This window comes from Pogoniulus pusillus, chromosome Z (genome assembly GCF_015220805.1).
Source record: "Pogoniulus pusillus isolate bPogPus1 chromosome Z, bPogPus1.pri, whole genome shotgun sequence".
NCBI classification, from domain to species: domain Eukaryota; kingdom Metazoa; phylum Chordata; class Aves; order Piciformes; family Lybiidae; genus Pogoniulus; species Pogoniulus pusillus.
In genome coordinates, this window is record NC_087309.1 from 86736250 (window position 1) to 86746374 (window position 10125).

Genomic DNA, 10125 nt, shown 5'->3' on the forward strand with positions numbered 1-10125 from the left:
TTTGTTCTTATGCTATAATTAATTCAAGCATGAATAGCCTTCCCAACTTCCATGGTTGTTACCACTGTGAGGTATTTATATAGCATTATCATTTTTTTGTTCCAGCTTGAGCCAAGCCAGACAGGGCCCTTCAGTTTCAGTTCCTAAACTGATACTTAAATGTCCAGACAGTAAGAAACTACTTCACTCAAAGAAATTATTTATAGGAGCTTTACTGACAGGAACACATTTGGTTTTAGCTACTTTCTTCTAAATTTATAAAAGCAGGTTTTGCTGACAAACCTACATTTAAAATTAATCTCTCACATTGCCTACTTAGACAACTTCAGCAACTGTAAGAACAGATCACTGCCCTATTGGCAGTCTCAATGGCCTAACAGATACAGTCATTAAGAACCACCATGCGAGAGGAAATGTCTTGTGAATACAGCTAAGTTTGAGGTGAGTGGCCAGGAAAAACAAAAACATTTGTATTCAAATGATATGGTTTAAATTAATTCAGTATTTTAAAAGCAGCCTCATATGTAGGAGAAAGCTTACAATCTGAGTCTTGCACGACCATGTTGATTACCACAACCAACCCTGAAGTACCTTTACAGCAGAAAAAAAATTTATAACCACAAAATTATTTACAACTGCAAAAGCAAGGCAGTGGTTTGAGTAGAAAAAAATAGACAAGATATTTTAAGTTATTACAAAAAGATACTTAAAACTTCTCCACTTTCACAATACTGCACACCAACAAACCAATTGGAGAAGTAAAACAGGATGGATTAATGGCCTTCAACTAGATAAGTAAAAAAAAAAAAAAAAGTTAGAAATACAAAGTGTGAAGCCCAGATATTCAAGTTGTGAGAACAGCAACAGGGATTTCAACATTCATTCATTTCCTTGAGGTTATTTCCTGAGTTTTTGTATCAGAGCCATGATAACAGATACAACTACAGTAGTTGTTCCACCACAGCGACTCAGCATGCTTGTGACAGTCACAAGCAATTTCCTCTGCACATTCATTTAAGTCTCTTTGCAGAGCAGCATGCCAAGGCTTCTTGTCTGGCCCTCAGAGGGCCTAGGTAAGATGCACTACCCTTCGCCATAGCCTTTAAATTAAAAAAGTGGTTTATTTTAGTGAGTACATTCTATCCAGTTGTCCTGTCTGGAACAGTAATAAAAGATACCAGCCTTCATGGAAAAAGATATTGGAAGCCACATCCCTCAATGCTCTAAGTTTACATAGCCCTATAAATTTCCTTTCAGAAAATTATTTTCCTATGTTTCAGAAATACAATTACTTCCAGAAGTTTTGCCAGCAAACATGTTCTTCTAAGCACAAGAACAGCAATGAGACTGTATCCAGTAGCATGTTCATCTGTTCAATTTATTAACATCTACGCACTCTCCAATCTCCTTAAGTTCTGAAGGGAACAGCTTCCAAGCCTGTCGTTACCTATATCAAGGACACACAGATTTCGTTACCAGTTTTATCTCTAAAACAGGATTTAAATACAAGACAATTATATGTACATCTGTCAGTGCATACAACCTGTATAACTTCTGAGTTTACAAGCCACCTTGGGAATGGTTTCTCAATGAAGTTGAGAAATACAGCCTATAGTATTGACAAATTATTAGATGTATGAAAGTAACTTTCTATTGCCAACTTAGCTAAACTAGCTAAGAACATTCCAAATAAAATGGATGTAGAATTATGGTCATAGAGCCATAATGCATTTGAAAAACAGCAAACACATAAAAGCATGCTCTAATATGAATTGGATCAGTTGTACTCATGATTTATGCTACCTTAACCTTTCTTTCATCAAAAAGTATGCATCATCCTCCCCAAATTATTTGATAATTACATTACTAGATTTTAAGGAAAAACACAGAATTGGTTTGATTTTAAAGACCTGTAAGATCAAGTCCAACCACCATGGCCATTAAATCATGTACCAGAGTGACATACCTATGTGTTTTTTTAACACTGCCAGGCAAAGTGACTCCACAAACTCCTAGGCACACCTGAACACCCTTGCGGTAAAGAAACTTTTCCTAATATCCACTCTAAACCTCCCTTAGCACAACTTGAGGCCATTTCAGCCTTCTCCTTTCCAGACTAAGAAATCAGAGTTCCCTGCATTGCTCCTCCTAAGACTTATTCTCAAGACCCTCCACCAGCTTGGTTACCCTTCTGCAGATCCACTCCAGCAACTCAAATGTCCTTCTTGTAGTAAGAACCCAAAACCAAACTCAAGATATGGTCTCACTGCTCCACAGCACAGGAGCACATTCACTTCCTTACTCCGGCAGGCCAGGCCACCCAATTTCTGATACAGGCCAGGATGCTGCTGGACCTTGGCCACCTGAGCACACCACTGACTCATTCAGTTCATTGTTGACCAGTATCCCCAAGTCCCACTCTGACAAGCAACTTAAGCCACTCCGCCCCAAACCTATAGTGAGTTGGTGTGCTTTTCATGATACACATGCAGAATCTGGCACTTGGCCTTGTTGAATATCATACAATTGGTCAGGCTCACTGATCTGGCTTGATCAGATCCCTAGAGAGCCTTTCTACCTTATGTAGATCGACATTCTCACCCAATTTAGTGTTATCTGTAAACCTATTGAGGGAACATTCAAACTCTTCATCCAGATGATTGATAAAAGATATTAAAACTGGCCTTAAAACTGAGCCTTGGGAACACCACTAGCAGCCAGACACCAACAGTGACTGTGAACAGAGTTAAATGCTACATGGGCCCATCCAGACAATTTTTCAACCTAGCAAAGCATCAGCCTATCCAAGACATGTGCAGCCACTTTCTTCAGGAGGACACTATGGAAAACAGTGTCAAAGGCAGTTCATCTTGTCATAGAAGTTCAGGTTTGAGAAGCAGGACCTGCCTTTCATAAACCCATGCTGACTGGGCCTAACCAGCTCATTGCCCTGCACATGCTACATAATGACCTTCAAGACTGTCTGCTCCATGACCTTCCCTAGCACCAAGGTCAGACTGACATGTTTGCAGTTTCCCAGATCCTCCTTCCAGGCCTTCTTATAGATAGATGTCATGTTTGCCAATCTCCAGTCAGCTGGGACCTCCTCAGCTAGCCAGGAACTATTCCTGAATATGGGAAAGCCTAGCCTTCTTCATTCCAACACCAAAAGAACTTCCTTCCTTGAAAATTCTAACTCTTGCCAGGAAACAGGGAAAAAAAAAAAAAAACACCAACAGCCACATAAGAAAAATACTAGAAAAAAACAAAACAGACTGATAATAAAATAAATAGGAGTTATCAGAGAACATAACTTGAAAATTGTCAGTCTGCAAAGAGAGTAAAATGCTCCCTGACACATTTATTCTGGTATTCTCCAAAGACATGATTTTTTGCAGAGTCATCTCTTAAACTCAAGTAGCAAGTATGAGCCCTTCCTATTTACACCTCTAATTGTGCAGGTACATACACTCACCAGTAAAATCCTAGATGGTGTGAGAGCAACGTAACGCTCCTCTAGAAGATGAGAAACGTACTTGCTGCAAAATCAAAGAACAACTGGATAAAAAGATCAGAACTAGAGACAGAAAGACACCTGTACCCTAGATGGGTATTTCTGGATTTTTAACAGAATCAGAGCACTTTTCCTCTAACCACTCAGATAAAAAGCTGTCAGGGAAATGTAAAAACAATTCTTTTATCAGCAACTGCCAGAAGATTAACCTACACTTAAACACATTCAGGAAGGAGACGGTGAGAATAAGTTTGTACCTTCTAACATGTTACAACCATCAAAGTCTGATTTCATCATTTCACCCAGCATTATTCTCTGACTCTTGCAAAACTGTTTCAAATGTTAATTCTTCTGATAAAATATAATAAACTACAAATTCAGCAAAACTAATAAGATCAAACCAATAGGTTTAGGTCTTTATCTTCTTGTATCACAGAAGAACCAAAAAAAACAAACTACTATTTTCTCTTGAGATAAACATACTACTGCTGCTAGCAATTTGTTCAGTTAACCTATTCTTCACCAGTGCTGCTAGATCAGGAAGTATTTTCCCAACAGACACATGCAGTTTATCAGCAGAGCTCTAAGGTACACAATTCATACCTTTTACAACACACAATTTGTTTCCATACCTCTTTCCTAGCATCAGACAGAACAAGAATTGATGTAAACATGCTTCGAAACTACATAGGTTTTCAATACTGATCTCCTTTTTTAGTAGATGTTTTAGTACAGCCCTCAACATACCCAACAGATACAAACAGACATATATCATTTATGGGTTTGCAATTAATATTTGCTTTTGTCTGGGTTCACAAATCATGCTTTATCCATTCAGACAATAGTCTGCACTAACTCATTTACTATTGCACTCTGAAGAGAATTACAGCAGCTTGTCATTTTATCATAGACATCCCACATGTACATATTAAAAAGTATTGCACTTTAACATACCACCTTGCTGTTATAAAGCCAAAATGTTTTATATACTCCTTACAAATCAGAAAAATACAAATTCTTTCCTACAACGTCTTCTGAAAAATCAAAGTATCCCTTTTCCCCTCCAATGTACCTTTTATCTGGAGAAGTGAAATACATGTCAAACATCACTTCTTTATTACATACCCTATGGATACTACTTCATTCTTTTCTGGTGTACACTCACCACACACTTACTAGAACTTTAGTTAGTATCTAGCCAAAATTTAAGATCAAAAGCTTCCAGCACTAAAGGGACATAACATTAATATCCAAAAATCCCAATATGCTTGTTTAACAATAAAACATAACCATAGTAAGGATGCACCAAAGCACACAGAGGCTCAAAATTCCACAACTAGGTGGTCCTGTTGACACAGCACTAAACAAGAAAGGACTTCCTATGTGTTCAAACATCATGGACAGTGAAATGTGAAAGCCCACATTATACAACACAAACTGGTCAAAAAGCTACTGACATCCTGAATATTCCTTATAGTTCTCTCTGTTTGGTGAATCAGATTTTTCATGTTAACAGCACAGGGAAGCTGAAAAGGAAAAAATATATTTACTTTCAATTGCTAACTCACTTTTAAAGGCAGTTAAGAATGCTTGCTGACATTTTTTTAAAGCCTATTTTATGCCTGCATAGTGGTGCCTACAACAGAAGCACCAGATTTAGAAACCTACGTCGTCACTGTCACCTCAGACAAGAGATGTATTTACAAACTTCTGCATTACTTTTGCAGCAGAAGCTTATTATTTGCTCACAGCACAACTATTCATGTATTTACTATCTCACAGTCAACAAACACAAGTAGTTGGTGTAGATAAACACACACTTTCATTTATCCTGGGTAAGTCAGAATGCTTCAAGTACTGAACTGCCCTGGTCAGAACACTAGTATGACTGCAACAGCTAAATTCACCCCACTACAGAGCACAGAGAGTACAACATTGATTCCCATGCACTCCAGTTTGTCTCCCAAAACTTAAAAGGTCATGCCTGCAAAAAAGGTCTCAATTTTATAACAAGCTTTCTCAAATAATAGGTCCTGATGAAAAATCTTTTCAATTTTTAGTCAAAATATTTAATTCTTCATCCAGCACTTTCATAACAAAGAATACTCCATGCTTCAAATGCCTAATTTTTATTCAGTCAAAAGACTCAATTGGTCAATACTCTAAAACACAACTAAATCAAAATTAAAGTCACATTACTAAGAGCATGATTTAAACTTTAAAATTTAATTGTCTGATTAAGCGAGGGAAAAAAAGTCAACTACTTGTGTAAAATCTGTAACAAGACTAATCAATTATGAAGTGTATTACTTCAAATTCTCACTGGAAAGTTACTTTATTCCTTACTAACAGCTTTCAGTATCACAGGCATAAAGTCCTGCTAAAATACTACTTTACTAAGTCTCTTCAGATTTAACTTTGTATTAAGAGAAGAACATCCTAGAATCAGAATCCAGTTTTAGAACAAGTTCCATGAGCCTATCACTACATGATTTTTGGCCTTGTCACAGTAGAGGGCACAGTTCCAAGTAAACAAGCTTACCTCTAGCTGAGAGACACACATGTAGTTTAAAGACTAGAAGTACTGTTTCATAAACTCGGCAGAACACATTTGTTTCACGATACTAGAAAACTGATCTAATAAACCAAAGCACTTAGCTAAAATTAATATTTTTCTAAATCAGACTGAGAATTTTAAAAGGTGTATTTGTGAAACGCTTAACAGATTGTATTTCAAAGCATTTTCCAAATTTAACTGATCTGGTTTCTGACTTAATAATGAACACTTTTGAGCCTTAAGTTCTATTATATACAACACTTTGAAAAAGAATTCCTTCATAATTTTCTAAAGAAGTAGACCAAGAAAATGTAAATGTTTTTCACCTCTACAGCTAATAAAGCTTTAACCCACATAAAACAAAGTCCTCCTCAAATCCTACACATATTTCATCTCTGATTCCTATCCAAAACCTGAAGCATTCATGTTCATGAGAAGGATTCTTGTTACAGTTACTGATCTACTGAACTAACTATTTATGAACAGGGAGCAGAGTCTCATTTCCCATAATCCAACTGCTAGCTAATGCATTTTGCTGTCTCATAATGCTGGTGGGCCTTCTGACTGGCAACACCCACTCAACCCTCTTCGTGATTTTATTTCCCAGGACTTCACTGCATACGGAGAACACAAGCTTTTCAACAGCTTTTCTGAGTAACAAGACTAATGTTTTAAATCCTTAAAGGTTTCTAACACATGCCTCAGCTAGATATTTAACACCTATATCGACCACACTGTTCAACCAAATTAATTCTTAGTCTTTTAGCTGTTGCCTTTTATTTTTCTTAAGGCACAAGGAGAGGAGGGTAAAGCAACAAACTTTATGAAAGCAGACACATTATTCCAGAGTTTTCATTCCCGGATGTTAAAGGCTGCAGCAGACACACTTTCGTATGTCCAACTCCCTATTCTTTCAAATGAAGGCCACAAGGGTACCTCAACTTTGTTATCAAAGGAAAGCATTTCGGCTCAGGCAAGAGACAAGGCAACTTCCAATCCCAGGAATTCACTCAAGGTCCTTCATCTCATTTCAGAATGCTGCATTTCCCTAAGGGTTTTTCAACAGACTCACATGTGCCAACAGAAAATATTCACCCGCAACCAAAACACATCTCGCCTCGCTCCCTGTCTTGTACATAGAGTCATTACTACCTGCCAGAAAGGGAAACTAACTATAACAAACCTTACTACACATCAGGACACCCTAGCAAAAATCTCACATGCACTACATCACCTTGTAAGTGCAGGTTAATCCTTGCAGCTCACACTGTAGGCAAACCAATAATGCCTAGCTGCATGCACCCCTGTATGTTTAGGCAAGTGTATCTAAGAGCAGAAGCTCACAATTTCTTCTCAAGTACACACGACTGCAAAGAAGAGCTCTAAAACTCTTTTGACCTTTCCTTTCTGTGCAGGAATCTGCAAAGATCAAGTACTACATTCTACTGCCTGCACTATCCCCCCGCCAAGATGTCATTATCCACTCCCAGTACACCTGATGAAAGAGATGATTACTACTTTGCCCCATTAACAACTAATGCATAGTCGTGGGCACATATTCCTGAAAGCAAAGAAACTTTAGCTTCCAATAGTCCTCTCGCTCCTCTTGTCCACAGTACAACCTTCTGGGCACTCTTCCCTAAAATAACGAGGAAAGTCCACGCGCTGAGAGATTGGCCACAACTGCCCCTTTTCTCCAGCCAGGAGAAGCCACTCTCACCCAAATGATCTCTCTGAACCACGAGGTAAACAGGTCAGCCCACGGTGGCCTGAGCACCTCGAAGAGTACTCCGCCTCACCGCCGTCTCCCCACCTCCAGCACGCTGAAGTGCCCCGCTCCTCGCTCCCACGACGGTGTTCACCACCCCCAACCCCCGCTGATCCCACATATACACCCCCCCCCCTCCCCCCTACACCTCAATCTCCAAACTTCTCTCACCCCTACACAACCCTGTCTCTAGGCCCTCATAGAAGCTTTGACAACCTCTCCTCGCCGGACAAGCTGTCCGCTCCTCCTCCAGCAGAGGGATCTATCCTCATCTTTCCCCAGACTCGCCTCGCGGGAGGGGAAAAGCCCTTCGCAGCACTCCCCTCGGCTGAGCCCTGCCCTTCGCCGAGGGGCGCGAGGCCTGAGGCCGGGAGGAAACGGCGCGCGGCCCTCCCACTGCCTCCCGCGCGGGCCCGCCCGCACCGTCTCCTCAGGGTCGATGTCGATCCGGAAGGTCTGCTGCTGCAGTGTTTTCAGTGTGATCTGCATGGCGGCCGTGGCTGCACGCAAACCGTCGCGGCTCAGCTTCAGTCCCCGCGTTCCCCCGCAGCGCGGCGGGACAAGCGGGGAAGAGGAAAGGGAGGAAGCGCAGGAAGAGGCGGTGGAGGAGGTGGAGCCCCGGGGCGCCTGTCACACTCACCGCGCGCCGGCAGGCGGAGAGGAGGCGGCACGCAACCACCGCGGCCCAGGAAAAAGCAAGGGCAGCGGCAAGTGGCGGGGCATGACGGCTCCACGCCCTCGCCTTGAGAGATTGGGCGGGTCAGACGGAGTTTAACCGCGCCTGCTCACCGCCCTTTTTGGGAGGGAGGGGGTGGAATGCGAAGGTGCGCATGCGTAGGCACCCTGACTGGCTGGTACGCAGCCCTCCACCCACCGCCGGCGCCTCGTTGTTCTGACTGCCGCGCATCCGGAGCTGAGGGTACCAACTGTGCGCAAGCGCGGAGAAGGTGGCCGGAGCCGCAGCTGTGCTGGCGCACGGAGGCGCTGTGCCTCAAGGTGGTGGGGCGGGGGGGTGCCTGAGGGGGCGGGGCGGTTGGGTACGTGTGCAGGTACACGCTACTTACAAGCTGTGGCTGCACGTTTATTCGTACGTGCGTACGTATTTATAGGAGTCCGGGGCCACTGAGGGTTTCAGCCTTCTGCAGGGTGGCTGTGAGTGGTGTTGGATCATTGAGGCTGTGCCTCTGTCTGTCGTTCTGCAGTGTTTGGGAGCTGCTGCTGTTCAGTGCCTCGCTGCTGCTTGTATAATTATTGTGGGGTGGATGTGCTGCTGAGTGAACCAGCTTTGTGCCTTATCCCCCTGAAGAGCACAGATTGCTCTGTTGACTCTGTATGTGCAGCGGGTGCACTTCTTCCCAGTTGCTCTCCTCACAGTGTAAAGATGGTGGGCCCATTCAAGTGTGGGCACAGTTTGTTGGCAATATTGAGTAATACATACAGTGACCCAGACTGACACATCGGGATAGGTTACCTGTCACCACAGCAAACATGGAGCACGGTGAAATACTTTCCTCTGACAAGTCAATGATGTGTTACTAAACCCAGAACTTGAATGTTCTTGAATGTTCAAGACCCAATGTCTTCAAAACCAGAATCATTCAGGCTGGAAAAGACCTTCATGATCATCTAGGCCCAACATTAACTCAGCACTGCCAAGTCGCCACTAAATGCGTGTCTTTCAGTACCACATCTGCACATCTTTGAAATTCCTTCAGGGATGATGAATCCACCACTTCTCCAAACAGCCTGGTCTAGGGCCTGACAGCCACTTCAGGGAAAAAATTGTGCCTCCTGTCTTACATAAAACTCCCCTGGCACAATTTGAGCTGATTTCATCTTATCCTGTTTCTTCTTACTTGGAAGAAGAAACCAACATCCTAAACATTTTCCCCTAAACTTCATAAAATCACTTCAGCCTCTTTTAATACAGCAAAGTGGTAATACTGCAATCTCTATATATTACCGCCGTTTGCCAGTCTGTACCTCTCTGAGGAGCAGCCCTTGATAACTCCCAAGCTGTGGCAACACTCACTGAAGGCAGAGCTCCCTCTCCCTTAGAGGGAGCTCACAGCTCTCCAATATAGTGAGGTAGGTGAGAGAGGAGCATGCCAAAACTTCATGGCTCCTCAGTGACAGTCGGCCCAAGCCAGCGGCAGAGGAAGATCGCAGAGGGGAATGCTAGGCCCTCACAAGTCCTCAGTGACCACGGGCTCAAGTCAGGGCCAAGTGAAGGAGGGAGGCAGTATCATGGCAAGCCATAAAGTGTGTATACTGCAGCTACTTAGA

General features: G+C 42.4%; 1 protein-coding gene across 1 annotated transcript in view; it reads right to left on the bottom strand.

Annotated features, from left to right (window-relative positions):
• Nucleotides 1-8591, bottom strand: part of RAD23B (RAD23 homolog B, nucleotide excision repair protein) — a 47886-nt gene extending 39295 nt beyond the window's left edge. Inside the window, exon 1 of the mRNA XM_064176807.1 lies at nt 8263-8591. Coding sequence (XP_064032877.1) covers nt 8263-8328 — 66 coding nt within the window. The 5' untranslated portion in view covers nt 8329-8591. The remainder of the gene's footprint in view (nt 1-8262) is intronic.
• Nucleotides 8592-10125: the final 1534 nt, after the last annotated feature.